We start from the raw sequence: 27,918 nt of genomic DNA, 5'->3' as shown, positions 1-27,918 counted from the left end.
ATCGTACATATGATCAGTCCGACGTTTATTAACATAATTAACATTGCAGAATGTAATTTGAGTGATAACAATTGTTTCCAAGGCTAACCTGTCCAAAGTTGTGCTTCAACTGACGAAGTCTCGTATTAGAATACATTAATAAGTGATTTTATTACTTTAGTATCTAAGCTGTTTTCGGTTTATTATTCTTTCTAAATATTATGTTCTTGTATGTAACACAATTCTTTGTATGTTCAAACTCTTCTTAAATTGATAATAAAAGACTGATATTTCAGACAAATAAATTCCTTTATTTTTAATGACTTAAAGCATATAAATATATAGTTAATTAAATGTTTTTGTCCGAACGACAGTAGTACAATGAATATAAAAATAGCTTACACAAAGAACAAAGAACCCTTTATCGTCTACCGGTGGCAAATCAGAAAATAGATTCGTGGAAATGCCGATAAAGCACAAAGCACACTGCTATTCAATATTTAAAAGTAAAACGATTACAAAAGTAGCAATTTGGCATTATACAGTGTGAACAGATAATCACATAAATAATAAATCTAAGTATAGTCAGTAACATTAGAAGTATTACACCAAGAAGGAATAATTTCTTCAACTTAATTTCTTGAATCATTGAGTCAACAGAATAACTACAGAATGACTATTAAAGCATTCTCTGATGACAATATTTGTATTTAGTCTTTTATACTTTTTATAAAAATAAAGTTTTACCTTCAAATTTTTTTTCTGAAGAGATCGATTTTGAAGACCGGCTGGAACAGAAATTTTCAGTAATTATTACTCAGTCTAATTGTACTTAGAGTAAGAAAATGCCTCGAGTTTGAAAACACTAAAATTACCACCATGTTAGCGATTCTGATTCTAGGGGTAGAATTGCTGCCAATAGAGATGCATGCTTGTTAATTGTACGGCAATGATGGTTATACGTATGTATCGTATATGTACAAATAAAAGTAGAGGAACACGAAGAAGACCAACTGGTCAACTGAGGTGTACCACAGAGCGTCAAGATAGGTGCTTTAGACTACTGGCTCTGCGAGACCGTTTTGCTACTATTCGTCAAATCGCTGACCAATGGTTTGGAGTAGAAGGTAGACCTGTCATTATGCGTACACTTTACAGTCATATTCAACCCTTTGAACTGATTTCATTTTGCCCACTACTAGTGTTTCCTCTGACTGCGGACCACTGTCATCAACGTTTGAATTGATGCAGAAAACGGCAGAATTGGCTAGCAGAATAGCATAATGTAGTATACAGCGATAAATCGTGATTTTGTTTAGGAATGAATGATTGTCGTAGGATGGTAAAATGCCGCCATATAGAGCGACGAGACATCGGGTTTGCTGTTGAGGAGCATGTACACAGGACAGTTGGAGTAATGGTTTGAGGGGCTATTGTCTATGGTAGCCGATCACCACTTGTATTTATTCGAGGCAGCTTTGCATTATGTTGATAACATCTTACAAACAACTTTAAACACGTCCTTTCAGCAATACAACGCGCGTTCTCATATTGCTCGTCGAACTATGGACTATCTCCAAAAAGCTCCAAAAGCGTTAATGTTTTGCTGTGGTGATTCCGTTCACCGCATTTAAATCCTATCCCAGACTCTGGCACAGTTAATCTATGAAGTTTAAGTTGCTTTTAACGAGGTGCTACAAGCAAATATCGATCATCTTATTTTATTAATGCCTAGACATGTACACTGTACAGGTGTGAGTTTAACTACGCGGTCATCAAACAAATTATTAATTTTTTTGTATGATAATTAAAACTCTTGCAAGTTCAAGAAATTATTTCTTCTTGGTGTAACACTTCTAATGTCACTGAGATATACAATTTGCATAAACAGTTTTGTTATATACAAGAAATTAAGGGTAATATATAGTTCATTCTAAAGAAGATTGTTTCAATAAACTACCTTGTTTTTATTTGTTTGTTATGCCCGAAAAATAATTATAACATGCAAAATAATAATTAAATAAATACTTTTAAAAAACTAAAGCGTTTGTTTTTGTTTCAGGTACTCTCACTGGGCGCTGACGTCCTACCTGAGTACAAACTTCAAAACCCGCGAATACACAACTACACAATTCTTCATTACTCTCCCTTCAAAGCCGTCTGGGACTGGATAATCCTCATTCTGGTCATCTACACCGCCATTTTTACACCTTACGTCGCAGCTTTTTTATTAGGAGAACCGGATTTCAACAATAGGAAAAATAAGAAATATAGCGAGGATCCGATAGTCATTATCGATCTTATAGGTAAGTGGAAATAGCTTGAAACCGTACTCCGGGGAATTTGGAGTAAAGTTTTATGAACTCCAATTTCATTGGTTTTAAAATAGCTCTCTATCGGTTGCTGTAAAATGAGTTAACGCTCTAAAGTTATTAAAATATTTATATCTTGTATTATCTTAATATTTTTTAAATATATTAAAAATAAAATCGTTGTTATTTAATAACACTTAGTGTTTATGGAACGATAATATACGTAATTCTACATTATTTTCTACACCAAATTTTTTAATTATATATTGATTACGCTGTAATTTGTTTAGGATGGTTTAACGTCTAAGGAAAATGCATAGAATATCCAATGCTTCTTACATAATTGATGGAATAAGATCTAAGAAACATTGGGGATAACGCATCGAAAATATTGTACAAAAACACAAAAAGAACTATTAGGCTCAACCTAGGAAGAAATACAATCATTGAGATACAAAATACAAAAGAACATCGTATTAAAAAGCCCTAAATTTTTGCAAAGCATAAGGGAAAACTAAAAAAGTGAAGGTAAATTCGAAAATAATACCGCAATAACAGGAAAGGAAATAGGAAAGATAATTAGAGATATGAAATTGAATAAACCTTCTGAATTTGATAGTAACCTAATTAAAATGGTAAGAGTATGAGAAAAACAGATAAGATATTATCTAAAGATTTTTTTAATAAATGTTTGTAAAAATAGACGGATGGATTTTGTCGAAAAAGCTCGATTTCATAACCACAAGCTAAAACTTATGTTAATCAAGAGATTATGATGCCAATATGCTGTATAAAAGTCAACCTAAAATGTTCCACTGCAACCTATTTATTTATAACAATTTTTAAACAAATTATAAAAGATTGCTCTTTTTACTTTAAGCGCAAAGGGTAAATAAACAATTAAAAATGCCGAAAAAAGCCAATTTTAGCATTTTTCAATGCCATTTTTCAATAGTTTGGACATCGAATTTATAAAAACAAAAAATATGAGATGAAAGCTTAAGTCAAGTAGTTTCAAAATTCTCAAATATATTTTAATTTTATATGGCATGCCAGTTTAACAAATCCATAAACAAATTGATATACCGTTACGTTTTGACATATATAGCCTTGACGAACGTCTGAACTGTAAGGCTCCAAACACATTGATTATTTTTTACTCACAATCTTGTTTTAATCGAAAGAATTTGATGTTACAAACATAACAGTAAAAAATTTACCCAAAGTTTACCATTGGAACCTCTTATTTACACATTTTTAAACCAATAAAAAACTTATTTTTTGTTTGAAACCAACTTATTCTTTAGTTTATAATAAGCAGGTTTTCGTGGTAAACTATGTGTAAACTTTTTATTGCAATATTCTAGCATCATATTATTTTGATTTAAATAAGGTTCAACTTGTGGGTAAGAAATAAACAATTTGTATTTTAAACGGTAAAGTTTATAAAGTAACGTAAGACGTATAAAGCGGATTCCTTTTCTTCTAGATAAAACCGACAAATATCCTCTTCCGTCAAGCCCAATCGATTCAAATGCTTATTGCGTCCAGTCAGCAGCCCCACTATTACCCGCACAGTCTTTTTATTGTAGATTAGTAAGTCGTTTATCAATTTGGCTCAATGTCCGTTAATGAACTCTTTAGCCTGTCTTCCCTTACACCGATTTATGCTGTTTTCTGAGTGTTCGCAGCCCCAAAGCAAGTCTCCGGCTCAATTAATGGCATACAAGCGCCTTTTTTGTCCAGTTTATTAGCATTCTCATTGTCTAAGAAGCGTTTGTGAATTGGAACTTAGGCTAATGTCAGTCAACTCAGACTTCCAACCTGAGAGAGGGCATTCAAACAGTTCCACATAAAATTCGAATTAATCCGCATAAAACTGAGGGCTTTTAGAACTGCTTGACTAGATCACTATTAAGTCAGTTACTTAGTAACATATTATTTTCGTAGTACACCTTTGTATAGCAGCAACTTGCCTGAAATAGGGTAGCATATGTTTCCAAGCTTAATCGGATTTTTGTCCTTGGTCTTGTGCTGTATATACCCTATACCTCCATCGATTTTAAAGCCGTCTATTTGAGGTTATTATTACTGGCGAATCCGTTTCCCAGTCTTCCGTTTCTGGTAATATGGTATTAAAATCTATTAACTGTTTATTAAATATTTATTAAAATGTTTGTCAAAGCTACATCTTTGGACCATTCGGTCTACAGGCATGTCTAGAACGAAGTTTGCTTTTATCTCCTGATATAGTCTTGTTTGATCGACTCCTGGCGTTATGCTATAATTATCCACACTCACATACACTATTGACTAATCCGGTTGGAAGATATATGATTACATATTTTACTACACTTTGACCAGATGGCTGGGCACGATGAGGACATATCTACCTTGAATTGTTGGCCTGAGTCCTTCTCGCCTCAAAGTCCAGAAACCCTAAAACTTTCCCTCGCACATGCTCACTGAAGAAGTGCGTGGGGAATAACTACTGTTAACTCTACTTTATTCATTTTAAAAAATTATAGATATACAGATACTTATTATAACCTTTTTGTGGGCTATTATAATCATGGGGTAGCATGAACGTTTTTCTCTTGTCGTCTATTAACTTGTCATTAATCCTGACGGAGCCTCAAGGATCTGTGTATGTGTGTGTGTGGTCTTCTTCTGCAACTGGTTTTTTTATTGATTTTTTTGTGAATTACTTTTTTTTGTGTTTTTTTTTTGTTTTATTGAGTTTTATTGAGTTCTTTTAATGAATACTTCTACAGTTAATATCCTTAGTGAAAGTTATTACAATCTTAGATTAACATCAAATTCTAATTTTTATGTCTACTATTATAAGCTATTGATTATGTACTTTAGAAAGGAATTACAACGTTAATGGGGTTTTATTGTTTCATATGGTTAATATGCCCCCAAATATAAAAAAACAGCAGAGTGCTACCATTTAAAGCAATGCGTTTTTGAGAAAGGGGTGAATTTGTCCCTACGCACTAGGGTGCATTTGGGTGAATTCTATGCAGTTTTCGTAGGTATACATCTACATCAAAGTTGATTAAAATTAAATGTTTTATTAAAATGGAATTTTTAAAAGTTTAAAATAACTTTTTTGACACAAATAAATTCAAAAATAAAGCAAAAAAAACAGTTTTTATATATAATAATTTTTATCCTTTCTCTTCAAAATAGCATTTAAAAGTTATCTTTCGGATTTACAGTATTCGAGATACGATTTTTTTAAGTTTGCCACCCACAACATTTTTGGGCCATTATTCCTATTGTTTCGCAAACATTGTTCTATTACTCTTTTCTATGCAGATATAAGTATTTACAATGGTATATACAAATCGTTGCAAGTATTACAATTTGACGAATGATATCTTACTTACCGTTAGTCCTAGAATATTTCAATCTGCCTTTTGTTTTTCTTTGTAGTTCACACCAATATTACCTTAACTGTAAGAAGTTCCTTAGCTAACGGATAACTAGTATGCTAATTGTCACAAGCTAGATACCAATTTTTACCTTTCCATGCTCTTAGTAAGCGGTGAACTATATTTCCAGCTTTTTAGTTGATTTTTGATATGGCCCTTCCGCTTGATTACCACAATAAATCGCATAATAAAAACACTTTTATTCCATACTTTGCTGGTTTGCTCGGCAAGTTTCATCTATTGTCATATATGCACGAAGGTAATTCATATTTTGAAAATGTTCTCTTAAACGATCGAAAAACAAATTGTATTGCCAAAAAGATTACTAGACTCTATCCTAATTTTTCTATTATGGTGTCTAGAATGGTGTTTCCGGTTAGGACATTTACAAAACTTGAGAGACATAACACATTACAATTTCAATGACATTATTAGTATAGACCAACCACAAATTGTCACTATTTATAACTGTATTCGTTCGAATCAATCATGCAAAATACAGTCAATACTTTTCTTATACATTTATACTTGTAACGTGGCATAAATATTCCTCTATAAAAGTTAATAGCTTGAATGGATTATGATCATCCTTTTCTGTGTGGTTGTGTGGTAGTTATTACAAAATGATGGTGAACAAAAGTTATGTTATTATACATAAAGCAAAGTAGGGCATTGACGCAAGCCATAAAATATATGGTAATTCTTTGAGGCTTTGTTCTACAGTCTCGCGCGGCTTCAAGTGGTTGCGAGAGGCTGGCGGACAAATAGCTTGTTCGGTAAAAGATGGTAAATTTATATTTTCGTGTCTTTGTATAACAAAATTTATCTTTCTTAAAATAGATGCTAGACAATGATATTATGGTTTTAATAAATTGTAAAATGAAATTATACAGTTTACCGACAAGGAGGTTTTATTAAAAGGTATGTTTCCTTTAAATAAATTAATTGCATTAATTGTTCCAAAGCTGTTCTATATTTTACGCTGAGCCAAATCTAAGGTAATATTGAACAGGGTTTAGGAATAATGGATTGGTAACGCACCAATTTTTTTACAAGATGGATTACAAATAGTACGTTAAGAACATAAAACGATTTTCATAAATTTTAATTTACAAAACAGAATATTAGCGGCTTTGAAAAAAGTAAACGCATGAAAATGAACTACTCAAACGAATTTTAAATAAGACAAGGATCAAACTGTGACAAGCAAATGCACTGTCTTTAGTAGGTTTCCTAAAAATTGACATACAGTCAACTCCTGTTTATCCGTGGGGTTGAATGGTACGGTTGTCGTGGATAACGAAAATCACGAATAAGCCGTAACTGGAAGCCATATACATAAATGCAAAAAATAAAAAATAAAAAATTAGCTTCACCTAAAGCTTTAATTTATAATTTTCAATATGTATTTACATTTTTACACATTTTAAAAGTAGTATGCCACTTGTTTGTGCTTCTTTGAGTGGAAAACATGTTCTTTTATTCTACATTGCACGTTGCACAGCATAAGTTTTTCAGCGAGTAGCACGTCATCCTGATCCTCTAGGTATTCTAGCAGTTTATTCACGTAACATAAGGCTACTTCGTGAGTATCACGCCCACCAGGTACAAGTTCCTCTTATTCATCACTTTTCCTGTTTTCTTCTCGGCATGTTCTTATGTCTTCATCCGTTAAATGCTCAAATCTCGGGTCAGTAGCGTCGTAGTCTAACCACTCTTAAAGATTTGCTGCGTTTACATTTTCTTCCCTAGGAACTGAGTTCATTAAACAAGGACAGGCAGTTTATTTTCATCTTCTTCAACTGCTAGTTTGAAATAATTTTCGATGTTTGGTAACAGTGTTCTCTATGACTTTACAATTGTTGGAGACTGTACAAACTCCCACGCAGATGCGATTTTGTAAATAGAGTCGAAAATAATGAATGACTTCCAAAATCCATGTAAGTAATATCCTACTTCAATTTTTGAGCGAAGTAACTTTGTTTTGTAGTTTTTCTTCATAGACGCAATAACGCCTTGGTCCATAGGTTGAACTAACGCAATCATGTTTAGGGAAAAATTTGGTAAATATTTTTCCGTTAGCAAACTTAAGCATATGCGTTTTAGGATGTGAGGCGTGTTGTCAATCAACAACACAGATTTTGTGGCAATTGTTTTGGAAATTTGTTTGCATTTAAATGTTTTTTGACTTCTGGTATTAATTTGACTTTAAACCACTCTTGAATTATTTTTTTATGTATTTAAACTATCCTTTGGTTAAAGTAATCAACAGGTAGTGTTTTTCAACACTATCAACTTCAGTTTGTGACTTCCTGTAGCATTGCTGCAAGACATAATCGTGATCCGTTCTTTGCTGAATTTATGGTTCCCTGCTTTACGTCCACTTGCAAAAGCTACCGTCCGAGTTGGAAGGCATTTCCACAAGAGGTTTGATTTGTCTGCATTTTAAATTTGTTTATAGCTCAGATCATTTGAAGAAACGAACTCTTCGAACTCACTTTTAAATTCTTCAGCTCCATGTTGGTCACCGCTAAGCTTCTCTCCTATCTTCTATCTCCTTTTTCCCATGGCGTTGCTTAAAGCGAGTTAACCAACCAGATGATGCATCAAAATCCCCTTCTAAGCCCAACACGTCAAAAAACTATTTAGCTTTTGCAGCGATTATTAGACCTGATATGGATGTACACATGTTACTAACTTAAGCTATTCATTCAACCAAATATGTCTCTAATTCTACGTAAGACGAGGTTTATTGTTTTTTATTCTTTATGGCAGGCAGGAGGGACAACGCTTGAAACATACTGATAGGCCCGCCCAAATATCTTGGAGTAATATTAGACCGGTCACTAACGTATAAATTCCACTGTCAGAGCACAAGAAAAAAGGTTTCTACGAGAAACAACCTTCTCCGGAAACTTGTAAGGAGCAAGTGGGGTGCAAACCCCCAGGTCTTGAGGAAAACAGCTGGAGCCTTATGGTTCTCAACAGGGGAATATTCTTGTCCCGTCTGGGGTAGATCTAGACACGCCCAACAAGTCACTACGGCGTTAAATGAAACATGAAGAATAATTACCGGTTGTATGAAGCCTACCCGTCTAACCCTACTGTACCGGGTAGCTGGATTCGCATCACCAGACGACCATAGATGCGCCTCACAATATGTAGAGAAGTTCAAGCAAACTTTCGATAAAAGGCACCAATTATACAAACCGCCAGGAATCAGCCTACTTAAATCAAGGAAAAGGTATATGAGAAATGTCAGCGTCGAACCACCCGAACTGTTTCCCCTACATCCAGAACGACCTAATGGAATGAACCTAGACTGGAGAACCTGGCGGACACTTAATCGCATACGCACAGGTGTTGCCCCTGTAAAACAGAACCTCATAAAATGGGGCATCAAGACAGACAGCGACGCACTTTGTGAATGTGGGGAAATACAGAACGTGAAGCACCTGAGAGCTTGCAGACTTTGCCCATCACAGTGCACCCTCGATGATTTATGGCTCGCAAATACAAAGGGTGTAGACGTAGCCCGATATTGGGCAGAAAAACTGTAGTCGGATCCAGACACGAAAAAGTAAAGTATTCTTCATGGCAGAAGAGCTTTCTTGATTTCTTTCTTTCTTTCTTGAACAATGAATGAAGTTTGTCCGTTTATTTTAAAATTTATCGCACTGTCGACTTAACCGATACCGTACTGAAGGAACATAAGTTTACGCGAAGCACCGTTTTCAATTTTACTTATGAGTTATAACTTTTGATTAATCGTTTTTGATTTTTGTCAACACAACATTTTTTCTTTTCTCGTACATGGTAACAAAACAATGAAGAAATGCACTGTAGCTCAAAGTAAAACACTACCTCACAACTACGATCAACTGAACGAACTGCGAACTAACACAAGCAAGTTAACAGCCCCATTCCACCACTGTCCGGCAGTCATTATTAAGGTCTTTGTTTTATCACACAGCAGACAAACAACTCTCTCGTCTATTATAATAAAGAAACGTTTTGTTATCTTTTTATAACAAAGAAATAATGAAATTAGTCAATCGTCTTTGTTGGTTAGTTTACACTACAATAATAGAATATAATAGATATTTCTGCTTATGGTAATAATTTTTTTTTATGATTTTTGGGAAACAACCATAATTTTCTTTTATATTATATTTATGATAGTAATGATAATACATAGATCTAGTTTATACAATGGTAGGTTAAAATAAACGGGAGTTGACTATTATATAGAAGATTAAAAGTAAAAACAAAACAAAAATTTTTATAAATGAATATTAGTGTTTATCTTTTGCGGATGCCCGTAACAATCCTAGCCGCAACAAAGTAAACTACAAATAATCACAAGATAAATAATACGGGAAGTAAACAAACTATAACTATGTGAGATACATAAAGAACGACAGTAAATTACTTGACGTAAATGTAAAAAAGGTAATTGGCTACAACAGATTGAGATTAAATGTTATCTTTATATGGAATTAACCCACAATTATTGATAATAATGAAAATTGCATTTTGTTGTTGATAGTTGTCGTTTCGATTTACTTTCAAATACATTTAAGCAAATAAGCAGAAAATTACAGCAAATAGTTTTCGAAAAAACAATAATTTAAAATAGTGTGGTGTTATTGATTTTCAAACTGACGGTTGACTTGCTTGATTTCGATCGTGCAGGCACATAGCCATACTTTTAGTTGATGATTCTGATGGTGATGTTTGTCCCCATAGTTATAGTTGTAGATGATTTATACCTGACTTTATATTAATCCTATGTTGGTATGTTCTTAGTGCTGACTTCCTTTTAGTATTGGCAACCAAAGCTTGATACATTCTGCTGATGGGTTTGCTACACATTTTTCTTCATTAAGTAGGATAAAAGCTGCTTCTTTGGTTTTTCTCTTTTTCACGTTTGTTTCTTTCCCTACTATTGATATATTCTTCCATTATATTCTGTGCTCACTATGTCTGTTTTTAATGTATGTTTTATGCTTGAAACAGCCAAACAGCCCTTTTTTGAACTTTTATTCTTATATTTCTTTCTTCTCAATAGTGTCCGTTATTATTCGTTAATATCAAATAAAGAAATAGAAAAAGATTTCACTTAAGTTAGGTAAAAAGTTTAAATCGAGAAATAAAAGAGAGATGTCTAAAATAAAACTTATGAACGAACCGATAGGAAGAGCGATTGTTAACGTATTACTTTACAATAAATATAGCATCCATTCGTTCTGTGCGTCACAACAAAGGGAATTGGTTAAACTACATTATAATAAAGTGAACAGTGGCTAAATATGGAAACATTAGACATATTCTTGGCGCTATTTGCATGTACAATTTATTAAAAGAAGTTTAAACAAAAGGTGTATAAGTGATTATCGTAATAATGGTACGAATATTGAGAAATAATTAACTGTTACTTTGGTTTCCGATATTGATTGATATTAATATTTGCTTACTCCATGAAAGTTAATTTAAAATGTTTGACTAATATCTACACTTTTCAATATCAATATTTGGTTAAGTCTAAAGGCCAAACTGTTTTATTAAATACCGTTACCACATAATTATAGTGTGTACATTTTCCTATTTTATGAGCCATTTATTTGTCCTTTGTATATTTGCAGTATTTGATATTTATTTAATAATTTTTGTAATTATGTATGCTAATTTAATATGTTTTGTTATTGCTCAAAAAATTATCAAACTGGAAAAAATCCGGGCAGTGATTACACCTTGCGTATAATATTATTTGTAGTGCGCTTTGGGAATTTGTAATAATAAACGCCCTATTATACGATGTTTATAATACAAATAAAATTTACATCAAACTTGACATCAAACAGATCTTGAGTAAATCATGGGAACATGACATTGATGTTCGCAACGTGTTTGTAGATTTCAAGCAGTCATACGACTCAGTAAAAAGAAACAAACTCTACAAAATATTGGTTAAATTGGCAATACCACACAAACAATTAGACTTATTAAAGCTACAATGGATGAAACTCAGGCATGTGTACGAATACTTTTTCAAAATTTCGCTGGGATTAAAGCAGGGATATGGGCTGGCCCCAATTATGTTTAACCTGGCACTGGAGTATGCGGTTAGGCAAATGCAAACTGGACGAGAAAATTTTCTGACCAACCGAACGGTTCAACTGGCCGCTTATGTCGATGATATTAATATTATGAGTAGAACATCAACATGAGTACAGCAAACATACGCATATGAGTTAAAAACGCAAGCAAAAATGCTAGTTCTAGAAATTAACAAAGAAAAAAAAAATAATGATACAGGCGAGAAGAAATAGTTTCACAAAACATTATACATGAAGATGACAATAAAACGGTTGAAAAGTTTACATACCTGGGGGTAGAAATATGTGCCGACGGATCAGAAGATGGAGAAATATGGAAGAGAATAACGCAGGCAAACAAAGCTTATTTTGCCCTCTCCCATATATTTTGGTCTAAAAATGTCCACCGAAATACAAATATGAGAAACTATAAAACTTTAATTTGACCAATAGCATGCTATGGCAGTGACGCATGGGTCCTGAAAGAAACATCCAAAAGCAAACTCGATACATTCGATAGGAACGCACTGAGAAGAATACTAGGACCTGTGATGGAAAACGGAATCTTCAGAAGTCGATACAGCAACGAGATTTATTAACTTTATAAGAAAGCACCACTGTCAGACTTCATTAGAATACAAAGATTGTAATGAGCCGAACATGTAATAAGAATGGATGAGTATACTACCAAAAAGAGCACTGAAAGCTAGAAGGCAAAGAAAGAGACCGGTGAAGACGGGTGAAGGCCGTCATCTATAGTCAGTGTTTAAATTTTTAAAATATTAAACTTTTTGCATATAAATAAAGTAAATATAAAGCGTGATCTGGTGTACTTCTGACCTGACATCATGTTTTTTACTATGCTCTCTTCTTCTTTTTATGATGACATGACTGTCTGTTTTTCAATGTGCGTCCAGTAAGTTCAGATCAGTCTTCCTACTGATCCTCTTCGTATTGGGGAATCGTCTCTCGCCGTCTTTACTACTATATATGTTGTCATTCGACTCATATGATCGTTCCATTCTACTCTTCTATTTCTTACTCAGTTCTTGATGTTCTCCACCTTGCATCTACGTCGTATATCTGTACTTCTAGCTCTGTCCCATAGTGCCTTACCATCAGTTTTTCTAAATCTCTGCTGTTTCTAACATTCTTTTTGTCCTCTCTGTGTTAGGTCGTGTTTCTGCCGCGTTGATCATTATTGGTCTGATGAGTGTTTTGTAAATTCTGCCGTTCATTTCTTTCCCGATATTTTTATTTATCCATAATGTTTAATTTAGGCAGCCTGCGGCTCTGTTTGCTCTATTTACTTGATCTTTCACTGCAGTTTCGAGCTTTCCGTAGCTGGATAATATGATGCCTAGATATTTAAACTCCATCACTTGTTCTATTATCTGACCTTCCAGCTCCAATTTACATCTTAGTAAATTTGCTGTTGTAACCATGCATTTTGTTTTCTTGGGGGAATTAACATGTTAAATTTTCTGGCGGTTATATTAAATTGGTGCAGCATATGTTGTAAATCGTCTTTATTTTTCATCCATAATCAGGTTGAAATATAGAGGCCCACAAGACAAAGAAAACTCGAATTTATTATAATTCTTTTTCAAGACATCTGTTAAGAAACAAATATAAAAATTATCTAATTTTAATTAATAATTATCTTACTTACTAGTCATGAGATTACAGAATATGTACCATTACATTATCAAAATTAAAAAAAAAAATTTGAAAAAACTATATTGTCATTTTATGTCATTATAATGTTGGCTTGATTAAAATATACATGTATGAATGAACATACAGTTAGTTTATGTGGAAAGCAAAACCAGTATCAATAGTTTTTATTATTATTAATTTGAATGTCGATGAAAAATAAATTAGTCCAGTCAGTTTAGCTTAAGCATATATGAATTTTTTAAAGATGGGGTGTCGAGAGAAAATGAGATTATGATGTTATGCCAATTGTTTATTGATATGTTAATATGTAACAATAAATTTTACTTAATTTGTCTATTAAAGTATTTATCTATTTGTCTGTTAAAAAATGTATAAATAGAAATAGGAAATCAGAACTTCGTTTGATTTAATGTGTCATAATCGTATTAGGCTAGTTGTTTATTTTGTAATCAGTAAGAGGTCCTTATATCGCTCTAAGTTCATTAATAATGAAGATACTGTGTAGTGTCCTTTTGTGTCCTTAGTGTCCTCGTTATATCCTCCACTTTGATTTGCTTTGTCGTATGTTAGGATTCTATTAGTTGTTTATCTAGAGGCCTTCTTTAACTCAATTAATCAAAATTTGTCTCATGGTAAATTTGTTTTTATCTATAGTGCCCTATGTTATCTCGTATGTTGCTATACGTTCATTAACAGTGAAGATACTGTGTAGTGCCCCTTTGGGTAGTCGGTAGGTTTCACCCGTGAGTTCAAGATTACAATTTTTGGAAGTGAGAATAAGAATTGAGAAGGAGAATCTAGAATTGCTATCTGGAAACAACACTTAATGGCGCGCATCATTACCCCTCAGATCCACTTCGGCACCGCCTTTGATAACACCTATTATTTTGTTAAATTTTTGTAGATGACTATGAATTACCTACTATAATTTTAATGTGTTAAAAATAATGAAATATATAAAACACCGGTATTTTTTTGTACAAACTAATTTGCAAACTGCTGGTTGATTTCAATTTTATACAGGAGATATTTACTTTTACAATAATCGATACATATAGATATAATTATAATTTCGTCACATAATTAATTATTACTAATTTATTTTTTTTTAATTTCAGTCGATGTGACTTTCATAATAGACATTCTAATAAACTTCCGCACAACATATGTCACCGGAAATGACGAAGTTGTGTCGGATCCGGGGAAAATCGCCTTTCACTACTTGAAAGGATGGTTCCTGATCGACTTGGTGGCGGCGGTACCCTTCGACCTCCTCTTCTTCGGTACCGACACAGATGAAGTGAGTACTAAAGAAGTATGTATTACTACCGGAATATCTCTTTTGGAATGTCCTGAAGGGTTTTCTATGTTCGTGTGTCTAACGGATCAATATATCGTAATGTTACTAACAGAAGTTATATAGTTATGTTACTATTGAGTAGTGAAAACTGTTACTAACGTTAGCAGTAAAGAGTAACCTAATTTAAAATTATTTATTGGCTTCATGTGGTGTATTGGTTAGTAATTGGCAAAATTTTAATACTTAAATTTTAATATAAAGTGTTCATACTTACTTTATTTCCAAAATTATAGAATAATAATAATGTTTTAGTTCAAAATCTACCAAAATTTGTAAAATTAGGTTAAAATTTTAAAATAGTTGTTTGTTTTCTTATACCAGTATTGTATTACTCATATTATTCGTTTTACAGTATATTCTTCATTTCTTTATGTCTTGCCCATTTATCATTAAGTATTAAATCAAACAATATTACTACCCTTCAAAGAAAATTTAGATGTAATTGCTTCCCACTAGATCTTTTTGTGGTCCACCACATGTATTTATTCGAGGCAACCTTCAAATTTAGTGACTCCCATATATCTACGTTGATTATGTTTCATCAATCTTAAAGAGTACTCTCTCATGTTGGTATCTATAGTTAATACAACTAATATATTTGTTTATAATTTTAACTCTTTTTGTAATTCGTTTCAACCTTCCCATTTCTTCAATATATATATATATATATATATATATATATATATATATATATATATATATATATATATATATATATATATATATATATTAAACTTAGAGCTAAGATTAATATTATTATAAAAATTAATATTAAACTCACCAGTCTTCCGGGTTGAACCGCGTCGATATCCATTTTGCCGAGCTTTCGACATCCTCTCTGATGTCTTCTTCAGGGCTTCCGAGGTCTCAGTCTCCCGAGCCCCCAGACACTACTACACTCACTAGTCACTTCTAGTTCACTCACTAGTTCACTGATTATATTTCTTACCAATATCAAACCAGCAGGCATTACACACCAAGAAAGATCTCCTTGACATTTTTGTGTGCTGCCCTCCAATATAATTGATCAGTCTCTCTTATACCTACAGTAATAATTGATGTTATTCTGATACACTTAGGTGCATAAAAAGGGCAGCCTTAAAATGTTAACAAATATTGATATTTAATCAGTTTTTTAATAATGGTTGAATTTTTAAATTTGAATTTGAAAAGTTAACTTTAAATTCATCCCAGACTAAATTAGAACTTTAAGTTTTTCGAATAGGGCCAGATTTATATACATTATACGAATAAAACCGAGATTATATTAAATATAATCTAAATTTTTTATTATATAAGTTTAAAACATCCTGTGATGAAAAGTTATTTTCTGTTAGTTAAACTATCACGTATATAAGCTTGGTTTCTGTTCTATACTTTTCAAAGCATTGCATTTTATCTTTTGTTCCTCTAGGATCTTTGGGGTCGTCCTCTTTTCCTCCTTTCTGTGGTGTCAGTTAATATCTTTATTCATCTGCTGTCGCTAGTTCTTCTTATTACACGTCCATACCTACATGTCTATTTTGTTCTATATATGTTAGTATGTCTGTTTCTATTGATGTTTTTTGCTTTATTTCGTAATTACGTCTCCTATTCATTCTTGTGCACTCTGCAGCATCTTCGCAGGCATTCCATCTCTGTTGCTACTATCTTACTGCTGTTTTTCTTGTTTATAATCCAATTTTCAGCTCCATATGTCATAATACTTCGCACTAGTGAATGAACATAAGTTCATTTTTATTCGTAGGTGGTTTTCACAATCGTTTAAACGATTTATAGATTGTTCTAGATCTGCATAATAGAATTTTCGTCTGGTAAGCATTCTGTTCAATTTAGTTGTTGTATTCCAACTTCAGTTTCGTATTTCTGTAACATACATATCGTAATGTGTTATCATATTGTATTGTATAAGAATAAAGCATGAATTTAGGACAGCATGTCAGGTTAAAGCATCAATAATGTACCTTCATACTGTGGGTGCTCAATCTTAAACAAAAACCAACTCACTACGCCATTTCATTGGTATTCATATCTTTAAGATCAATATCCATGACTACGTTGGTAGGTAAAAGTGCACTTAATTAAACATTAATATTTCAGGTATTCACTTTCAAATGCGTTTCCTATTATCTGTATAATGTATCATTCCTATTATCGAAAAATTATAATTAACACGTAAACATAAAAGTTTGCTATTGTGCCATCTTCTAACGAAGGTTGGCGATCACTTCTTTCAATGCTTCCCTATCTTTTGCAATGTTTGCCTCTATTTAACACTGAGGTTAGTCCAATCTCTGATATTCCTCAGCGAAGATTTCTTCTTTCTTTTTAAGCCTTTTCATCCCTCTACTACAGATACGATGTTTTTCTTATTTTAGTTGTGTTCATAAGCTCTCTGCCACGTCCAATTCGTCTTAACACCTCTTCATTTGAGACTCTTGCAGTCCACGGAATTTTAAAAATACGTCGATATAGCCATATTTCGAATATATATACATAAAACTTTTACCTTATTCGGAAATCTAAGTGGTTTTAATTAGCCTGGAATGTTTTCTTTTTACTTCTGTATGAATGTTCAAAAAATTATCAAAATTATGGCATATATAAAGAAGTTATTAAAATAAAAATTTGTTAACTGTTACTTAAAGTTATTTAAAGCAGCCGTTTTTTGTATCTGTTTCCCAATGAGAAATAAAAGAAGTAGAAGTATTGGAGTTGCGCAAAATATATGTGATAACATTAATGCACCAACAAACAAATAAAGAGAAACATTCAATATTACCTCTTTCAAAGAAGGAAGAAAATGGAAATGTAACAATGATGGACAGGAATAAAGGGTTGGGCACTCAAAAGATCCATTCTGATATTTGGCAATATTTATTTGATTTTGTGAAAATGCTCAAACTGGTTAATTTTTATTCTAAAGAGGTCATCTTGTAATGATATAGATATCTCTCATTTTTCAACCGTCTCTCGCCCAGTAAAAAAAAACCTTAATTTTAAATAAGGAGTAGACCATGTGTGGCACATCATTAGACAGCTATTTTGCTAGAGAATTCAGGCATTCAAGATTTTTCTTTTCATATTAACTTTGTTCTTGTGAAAAAGTATCAATTTATTAAAAGTTTTACACCTCTTAAAAACTAAACGTGACGCCTATGTTTTGCTAGTTTTATTGACAATTTTTTTTTCGCCACGTCAAAAATTTCATTGAAAAAATACATTTGCAAAAAGTTTAGTTATTTACTGGAAAGCTTACTCTAAAAATAAAAGAATATAAAAAGCAATTATAAAATTAAAAGCAACTCTATATATAATGTGCAATAAACATTAAATATTTATGCTATTGGAGAGCGTAACTTGTCTGTTATTATTAATTGAAACAGAAATTGAATCGATAGTTTTAAAATCATAATGACAATGACTATCATTCCATTACATAGACAACGAAAAAGCGGTGTGATACCTACATAGTTTTAAGAAAATTTCTTAGAGAGACATATCTATATTTCTTGGAAAATATAGAAAAGTAACGTGCTCACAAAGGATCCAATTGGTAAAAAACCATATAACAATAAAAAAATTAATTCTCAAAGAGACAGTGAGAGATGCAAAATGAAAATCTTGGTAAAAAATTGGGGAAAACCTTAAATGAAGTTTATAAAAATGACAGTAGATCCTTTTGGAATCAAATCAAAGCATTAAGTGGGCAAAAATAAGCAGAAATATACGGCGTAAAAGATGGAAAATATACGATACAACATAAACCACACGAAATGCTAAAAGTCTGAAAAGAGTATTACACCTATAAATTTAAATTAGAAGAAGAAGACACAAGCCTGGACTCAAATGACAAAAGCTCAAGGGAAGAAGAGGGAAGTCATCGAAGCAACAAAAATAATTGACAACGGGAAAGCTGAAGGGAAAGGTGGAATAGAAATGATAAAATGGATGGGCAAGGTAATCATATGTAATGAATCATTAAAGCAATATAAAAACCAAAAGATTGGAACAATAATCTTATTCTACCAATTTATAAAAAGGGGGACAGAACCAAGTGGGAGAACTATACAGATACTTCTAGTACAAGTGGCATTTAAAGTATATACTAAAATAATAGAAGATAAATGAAGAGCTAAATTAAAAAAAAAAACAAAAACAAGTACCCGATAAATATAATAAACAAGAAAATGCAAACATGGGAGGAACTAGTACTAGAATTCATAAACTTAAAATCTAAAAAAAAATACTTGGTAAGCTAAAAACCCCGAATAAACTAATAGAAAAACTAACATTAATGTAAGAAAACACGAGAGCGAAAATACAAATCAGTGAAAAAGATCAGACGATTTCGTCTTAGAAATAGGAGTACTATAAGGAGATAGCCTGAGCTAACTTTTTATAATAATCATGGATACGAGTACTATAAAGAATACACGATCTAGAAAAAGGACCTTCCAAACAACAGTTGGATACAATCGACTCACCTTTATACAAACATACACTAGGAAGACGACATAGCTCTTACAGCAGACAATGCCGACAAGACGCAAAAATTAGTAAACATGTAGATAAAACAGAAGAGAAGTTGAGATAATAGTAAATACGCATCAAGAAAAGCAAGAGAACGAATGCCAAAAATGCAAAAAGAATAAAATACGGAGGCCAAAAATTAGAATCTCAATATTTGAATACCTAGGAAGTATATTTTAAAGATAGCTAATAAACAGAAGGAAACCAAGAAAATCTACTATACTCTCAATAAAACAATATACAAAAAGAATGAAACAAAAACCCAAACTAAATAACTAGGATATAAAATAAGTATAAACCTACAGATAGTGACATACATGTAAGTGAAATCTGGGTATTACAAAAATAACAAGAAAATAAAATTGATAATATGGAAATGAAAGTATTAGGGAAAATAACACCAGGAAATACAGAAATAATCTAATAAGAAACCAACTAGAGCACTAAGTGAAATAATCAAAAAACAACTGAAATGGTTTGGGCACGAGAGGATGAGAGACAAGAGAACACCAAAGATACTATTAGAAACTAAAAGAGTAAAGAAGCAAAAGAGAGCATGACCAAGAAAAAGTTGGTTTATTGAAATTATAAAAGCGGGTAAAGCCACACCGATCAACTACACATAACTGAAAATGATATTGAGAAATTAAAAAGAGAATAGATACACCAACACTACAAAAAATCTGACAACACAGTAGCAAAAACAGTTAAAAGGAGAAGACTATCAAGAGGTACTACACTATTCTTAAGTCTCAATGCCAAAACGTATCAAAGTTATTCGTACATCTAATTGGATCTGTACACAAGCAGACCATAATGGACATTTTCCATAGGAGTCTTTTGGTTGAATGACTTAAGGATGTACCTTGCTTAATTTTTTATTTAACGAAATCAGAAAAAATTGAAAATTTTTGCTTTTTGCGCCAATATTTTTGTCTAAACTCCAAAGATATTGCTACAAAAAAAAATATAAAAGTTCTGCTTTTTAATTTAACATAATATTTGGCTAGCTAAAAATTAAAAATTTAATGTTCATTGATAAAAAAATAGCAATATGTGGAAAAAAGTATAAAAAATGGAGTTTTTCCTTTAAATTTTCTTGACCACTTAAATTTAACTTATAGCTTTCCCATTCCGCATAGAAAGACTTTATAATACAAGTGTAATGTGTGCTTAATTTCGTTAGGACCGATTTAACAGTGTTTGCATAATAAAGTTGCAACCCAAGTTCCGCAAAAAAATTAAAAATTTGCAAAATGATGCTAGGCCCAAAATAAGTACTTTATAGTCAATGGTTTAAATTTTATTTTTCATATAAAGACTAACGCTATCAAAGGAACTTTAAAAAATTGAATTCGATCAATTAGCAGAGCTTACGGTATTTTATAAAATTATGAACAATTTTTTCAAATTATACGTTATTTTCATATAAAACCACATTTTCAAATTTAATAAATCAATAAGTAGTATTAAACTGGATAGAATAAATTAATTTTTTAATATATAAATTATTTTAAAAAGGTAAAACATTTTCAAAAAAAAAATATTATAATATATTAGAAATATCTCGAGAACTGGTAACAGTATTATAAAAATTGGAATGAAATCCTATTTAATAAAAATATAAATTTTCGCCTTATTTCCTTTTTCAAATGGGACACCCTGTATGTGATTAATTATTTTAGAAAAATATGTTTTTCACTATCGATCTGTAATTATTCCCTATACCTATTGCAGTTTTTAAATAAATCAACTTTATACATTTTTGTCACAAAAAAATTCATTGATAAAAATATTAGTTATTGCTAATGCTTAATAGTAACCTTGTTGTATGCCATTGGGTGACAGTTATAATAATAATTTGCCTAATTTTCTTGACAAAACAATAATGGTTTGTTTAGGATATACACATAATGATTTTTAATTTAATTATATTTCACGATGGACTTAACAGAATACTATCCAGAACTTGACGTGTTTTTGCTAATAGATATCCTGAGATGCTTCGACCAAATCATAAAACTGTAAAACGTTTATTAAACAACTGTTTCCAGTTTAGTCAGTTTCCAAGTAAAAGGACTCAGGTCGATAATACAATATTACACATAGATATCCAGGGATATTTTACAGCTAATCCAAATTCACCCTTACGGTAATGTGATCAATTGTTAAAGCAGCCATACTCACTACGCGGCCCGTGGGCCGCATGCGGCCCTTCGACATAAGTTTACTCTATTTTTGGCTACAAAGAATAAAGAGTTTCCTGATATTCATAATTTTAGTTGGTTGCTTAAAGTAGCGTTTCTTACTGATACAATGAGCATTATGAATGAAACATTGACCAAATTGCAAGGAGACTACAATAACATTGTAACGGAAAGGATGAGTATTGTGTTTTCATTGGAGCAGAAGCTGAATATGTATATTGAAGAATTGTCAAATGAAGATTATTCGAGCTTTCCTTCCGTTAAAGCACTGTTTGATGAAAATCCAGATAAAAGTCAAGAGATTTATGACCTACTGAAGCTTTTAGCAGACCTAAAGAATAAATGTCTGTGAGGTTTAGTGACTTACTAAGTTCCAAGAACCATTTCGCTTGGTAGAAAATCCATGGGCATTAACAACAGCAAATGTAGCTTATCTTTCTATTTTTGGATACGAAGCTTTGAAAAATGAGTTAATTGATCTTCAGAATGATACAGAGCTCAAAAGTATTTTTGAAGAAGAAAAGAAGGAAAAAGCTCACTATAAGTTTTGGGAAGCAGATGAAAATGACAAATTTCCTAACTTAATTGACTGTGCTCAGAAAATTTTGTGTATTTTTGCATCTACATAATATGTCTGTGAATCTACATTCAGTAAGCTGAAGTTCATAAAAAACAAGTATAGATCTAGGCTAACTAGTGAGAACGTTGAAAACATTTTGAGAATTTCAGTTTATTCCCAACCTGATAACGTCTATACCATTCTAGAGAGTTGTCAAGAAAAGTCGCTTCTTTGCCGAATAAAGTATTATATTTTTTCTTCAAACGTAGCAATTTTCAACCATAAATAGTACAATTCATACGCTATTTTTACTCGAAATTAACTGTGACAACTATCAAAGTCGTCTAGATGTTAAAAATTAAAATAATTAAGTCGTCGGTGGGATTTGCGTCTCCCTGGTTACAGTTGTTTGATAGTTGTTTGCAATTATTAAAGACAGCTTCTTATTGTTGTTGCAACCGCAAGCGCAAATTTAGTGCGAAACTAGAAAACCTAAATGAAATTGAGTCCGCGGCTAATGATGCAGTAGCACGTTTGGGGTCCTCCAAGTCCGGAATAAAGTATCGGTTAGCGTACAAGCACTTCCAAGAGTGGTGCGATACAAGAGGAGTACGGCAAGTTACCGAAGACGTTTTACTGGCATATTTTAATATAATGAAAAATGAAAATAAATGGAAATCTTCTACAATGTGGTCACGATACTCTATGATAAAATCCGAGTTAGTTATTAGAAAAAATGTGGATATAAGCAAATTTTTAAAGTTACGTGCCTTTCTGAAAAAAACAAGCGAAGGATATACTGCAAAGAAGTCATAACGTTTTCACTAAAGACAAGTTTGATAAATTTTTGTTTGAAGCGCCAGATAAGTTGTATTTAGGATTAAAGGTAAAAAAAATATATTGCAAAGCATGTAGTATACTCTACTAAATTATAAAAATATTTCAGATTGTTTTGTTAATTGGGGTTACCGGCGCCTGTCGATGCGACGAAATGGTAAAAATGAAGACTGTGGACATTGAGGATAAAGAAAATGTAATAATTATCAAAATTCCAGACAGTAAAACACGATAAATTAGATCTTTTAAGATAATTGGTCAAAACTACATTAAACTGTGTAAAAAGTATGCATCACTGCGGTCTGAAAATTTCACAGAAAACCGATTTTTTATCAAGTACCAAAATGGAAAGTGTTACCGAAGCGTCATGGGAATACATTCGATCAGCGCAGTAGCCCAAAAAGTAGCTTTATTTAAATTTAAACGATGCAAGCGCATACACAGGTCACTCTTTATGACGAACTTCAGCAACACTTTTAATTGATGGAGGCGGAAATCTAGAATGCCTCAAACGACATGGGGGCTGGAAATCAAGCACGGTTGCCGAAGGATATATAGAGGATTCAATAAGAAATAAGAACGATAATGCTCAAAAAATTTTAAACCCTCATGATTCGCCAACATCGGGAATGATTGCTGAAAGTTGTTCTCGACCATCAGTATCATCAACAATTACCAATGCGTATCAAGAGTCGGGAACATTTTTGCACGGTTTTAATTTTGAAAATGCCTCATTAACTAATTGTACTTTTAATATTACTATAAATAAAAATGATGTTTAATTGTTGTAAATGACATTTGTATTGTTGCTTTGTGACATGTTTCATATTGTTGCCATGACAACATTTTTCCCTCCGCCGTAAAGAAATGGGAAAAAACTGCTGCCGGCGGAGACATCAAACTTTGACAGGATCAAGTTAGATAAGTAATGTCATCATTATTTCACGTTTGAAGAAAAAAGACATGTTACTACTTTTTATACGCAAAACAGTCCATATAATTTATAATTATATTGTTTTTACTTAACTTGTAATAAACGTATGTTATAGTCATATAGTTTTAAAGTTATTTCATACCACCACTTGTACTTGCGGCCCCGAGGAAAATTTCATTTAAACTGTGAGGCTCTCAAAGAAATCCTAGTGAGGATCCCTGTGTTAGATGTATGGACACAAACAATTTACAGAATTTTAAAAAACATCTTTGGACCCTTTATTCGTATATAATAGCTCAACATTAAAATCCTGGAGGTTATATATGACGTGTAGAATTTTGTTAATGGGTTTTAATGAAATGCCAAGATCAAGATTTTACAAAACAAATTATTTGGTGTGATGAATCGAAATTTATAAAAAATGTTAACCTAACCGAAAATCCTCAGCTCACTTGGAATAGTAAATTTCAAGCATTCTTTTCGTTTTATTTTTTTTTTGTGCTATGAAAAGTAATAAGATAGTCGCTCTCATGATTTATGATGAAAATTTAAACGGAGGGCATTACTGCAACATTTTACGGCAAGTAATTGTACCAGCACTGAACGCTTTGCATAATAATAAGGCTAACGGGGCTTGGTTTCAACAAAATTTATTCAATGAAATATTTAGCGATAGACGGATACCTAATAAAAATCCTTTTCTCTTGTCACCAAGATCCTCTTGTCACCTTAGATTAACATATTTGGGGATATGTTAAAAATAAGGTGTTTTCTGAAACTGTCACTTCTGAGAAAGCTATACTAAATAAAGTCCTTCAATTTTTTGTGACAAAAATTCATAAAGTTAATTTATTTGAAAACTGCAAGAGATAGGTATAGGAAATAGTATATATAGATAAACATATTTGTCTAAAATAATGTATCACATACATTCCAAATAAATAAACCAATATCATTAACCTTATTTCGTTTGCCAAGTCGTCGACAAAAAATCCGTCCCACTAACTGTTTTGAAGTTTGCGTAACAGAAGAATTTTTACAGGAGGGGGGTGGTAACCCACTGCCCAACCCCCAACCTGGAGGACCAATTTAACCTTGCACTAGATACCATATTAATACGAATGGCACCATCTTTAATAAATCTGTACAAGTGGTCGAATATGCAGATGACATAGACATTATTGCTAGGTCCACAGAATCTCTGATCGAAGCATTTCGATCACTAAGGGCGTCTGCACTTAGAATGGGATTAAAAATAAACGCACAGAAAACCAAGTATATGTATTGTACTAGATCAGGCAACCAGATACCTAGACTATTAATTGATGATCTGGAACTGGAAGGTGTGGACACCTTCGTCTACCTGGGTCCGCTGCTGACTAAAGATAACAATGTCAGCGAAGAAATTAAAAGAAGAATAGTGCTTGCCAATAAGTGCTATTATGGCTTGAGGAAACATATAGCCCCAAAACTACCCAGAAAAATTAAAGTTACCATATATAAAACACTAATAAGGCCAGTGTTAACATACGGGTCTGAAACGTGGTCACTTATAGAGAACGACCAAAAATTGCAAACGTTTCGAGAAAAAAATTCTAAGAAAAATATATGGAGAAATCCAAAAACAGGGTTTGTGGCGTAGGCGCTACAACTTTGAGTTATATAGAAGTATTGGGGAACCTGACGTTGTAAAATATATTAAATTAGCACGCCTTCGATAGGTAGGACATGTAATTAGGAGAGATGAAGATGCAGCGAACAGAAAAATTTTCGACCGAAGAGGACCAGTGGGAAGAAGAGCCAGAGGAAGGCCAAAACTTAGGTATCAAGATAACATAGAGGATGATCTAAAATCCATTGGAGTTAAAGCATGGAGAAGAGTTGTCAGAGACAGGGGCGAATGGAAGATTGTTCTGAAGAAGGCTTTGGCTCATAACGAGCTGTAATGCCACTGATGATGAATGAATCACATACAGGGTGTCCTATTTGAAAAAAAAAAGAATTAGGTGAAAAAGAATTTTACACTGTAAACGATAATGATGTATATGGTTAATAAGTTCCTAAAGAAATTTAAACTTTTATTCAAATTACATTAGAGGATATTGAACTTTATATACATGGTAGAGAAGTGTAATTTTCTTATTAAAACCATTATAACTCAAAAATAGTTCACAATAGGTATAGGGAAGTATTAACAAAACATGTTCAGAATATCGTGAATATTTCTAACATTAAATACAATGTGTCTTATTCCATTTATAAGCAACTTCCGGTATAACCATTTATTTTTCGGTATAACCAATATTTTCATAATTCGGTTACGTCTAGTTCTCGAGATATTTCTAATTGGCCATTCATTTGCCACACCCTGTCTATATACCTACCTGGATAGAGCCTAATAATATAAATGCGTTTGAAGAACACATCAACAGCATTCTCGAAAGGAATAAAGATACAGACCCAAATATCAACACTCCGAATGACTTTATAATAGAAGCTATAGAGGAAAGCCAGAAGATACACTGTCAAAAGAAATCATATACCGAAAGAATGTTTTCAAACACTTACATTAACGAAAGAGAGGAAAAAAATGCAAAGTAATAGAAGCAAAAAATATCACTAACTGAGAGATAAGTAAAAGAATACCGTATTGGTAGGTGGCGAAATAGAAATAATAAAATTAAATGCTAAAGATAGAAATTTAATCACCAAGAAAGATGAATAACTAAGAGTAGTAGAAGATTTTTATATAGAATTTCACAAAAGTAAACAAAACCATGATGAGCAACTAACAGAAAAGTTGGGAAAAAGATTATTCAACCAAGGATCGGAATTGAAGCTCCGAAAAAAGATAATATCGTTATAAAAGCCGTAAATGATGGAAGGGATAGACTTTTAGAGAATATAAAGAAATTGTTCAATTTATAGCTGCACTAAAGTAAAACACCTGCGAACGATCCAACAGACCTCGAGAACTACTGACCCAGAAGCCTGTTTAACCATCTCTACAAGTTGTTCACAAGAATAATAACAAATAGACTGAAAATAAAATTAGAGTTTTACCACCCTGGGTAACAGGCAGGTTTTAGGAAAAATTGTTGCACCAACGATTACCTCCACTGCATAAAAGGTATTATAGAAAAATCCATTCAATACAATCGACCATTAATCCTGGTTTTCGTAGACTTTTGCAAAGCATTCGATACAATAGAACATAACAGAGTATTATGAGAGCGTTGGAAGAAAGTTGCATAGATTACTGCTACTCTCATGGTGCATATGGATCTTTATGAGACATCTTCAAAAGCAATATGCCAAATTATTTGAAAAAGAAGACGGTAAATGTGTGTTTCCAGTCTTGACCTACGACGCCGAAACACTTTCCTTAACCCAAGCTACAGAAACCAAATGCAGAGTAGCTCAAAGACGAATGGAACGCTTTTTACTTGGACTGACTCTCAGAGACAGATTAAGAAATGAAGAGAGAAGAAGGACAGTGACTCTGTGACATCACAGATGTCACAGAGCGCATAACATGATTGAAGTGAAATTGGTTGAGTATGTTGTGATTTTGAAAACGATTTACGTTTTGTCACGAGGCGCATTAGGCAAAAATTTTTACATATAAATTACTTGGCAAGACAAGGGTTTTTGTTTAAAAACGAGTTTTCTATCACTTATGGTTAGGCGGCAAATGCTTGCCAACTTTAAGCTTCGATATATCGGCAACCAATAAACCAAATGCATTGTTTTTTAAAGCTTCTTTCAAAGTTACATAAGTGTATTAGTTTTGAAATTAATATGGATAAAACTCGCGAAGTTATTTTATATAAAAAATTTAAAGAAAAAACTCAATTTTTGCAGTTTTTTTTCTTAATTATTGCTATTTTTTTAACAATAAACATAAATTTTTTCAATTTCTAGCTGGTAAAATATTATGTAAAATTAAAAAACGAAACTTTTGTCTTTCATAATTTTT

General features: G+C 32.3%; 1 protein-coding gene across 6 annotated transcripts in view; it reads left to right on the top strand.

The window, feature by feature from the left end:
• Positions 1-27,918, top strand: part of LOC140437434 (voltage-gated inwardly rectifying potassium channel KCNH6-like) — a 713,853-nt gene that overhangs the window by 522,654 nt on the left and 163,281 nt on the right. For all 6 annotated transcript variants that reach the window (XM_072526970.1, XM_072526969.1, XM_072526966.1 and 3 more), the window contains 2 exons: positions 2,042-2,285; positions 14,628-14,809. In XM_072526970.1, coding sequence (XP_072383071.1) covers positions 2,042-2,285; positions 14,628-14,809 — 426 coding nt within the window. The remainder of the gene's footprint in view (positions 1-2,041; positions 2,286-14,627; positions 14,810-27,918) is intronic.

This window comes from Diabrotica undecimpunctata, chromosome 3 (assembly GCF_040954645.1).
Source record: "Diabrotica undecimpunctata isolate CICGRU chromosome 3, icDiaUnde3, whole genome shotgun sequence".
NCBI classification, from domain to species: domain Eukaryota; kingdom Metazoa; phylum Arthropoda; class Insecta; order Coleoptera; family Chrysomelidae; genus Diabrotica; species Diabrotica undecimpunctata.
This window is presented reverse-complemented; position numbering and strand designations above follow the sequence as displayed.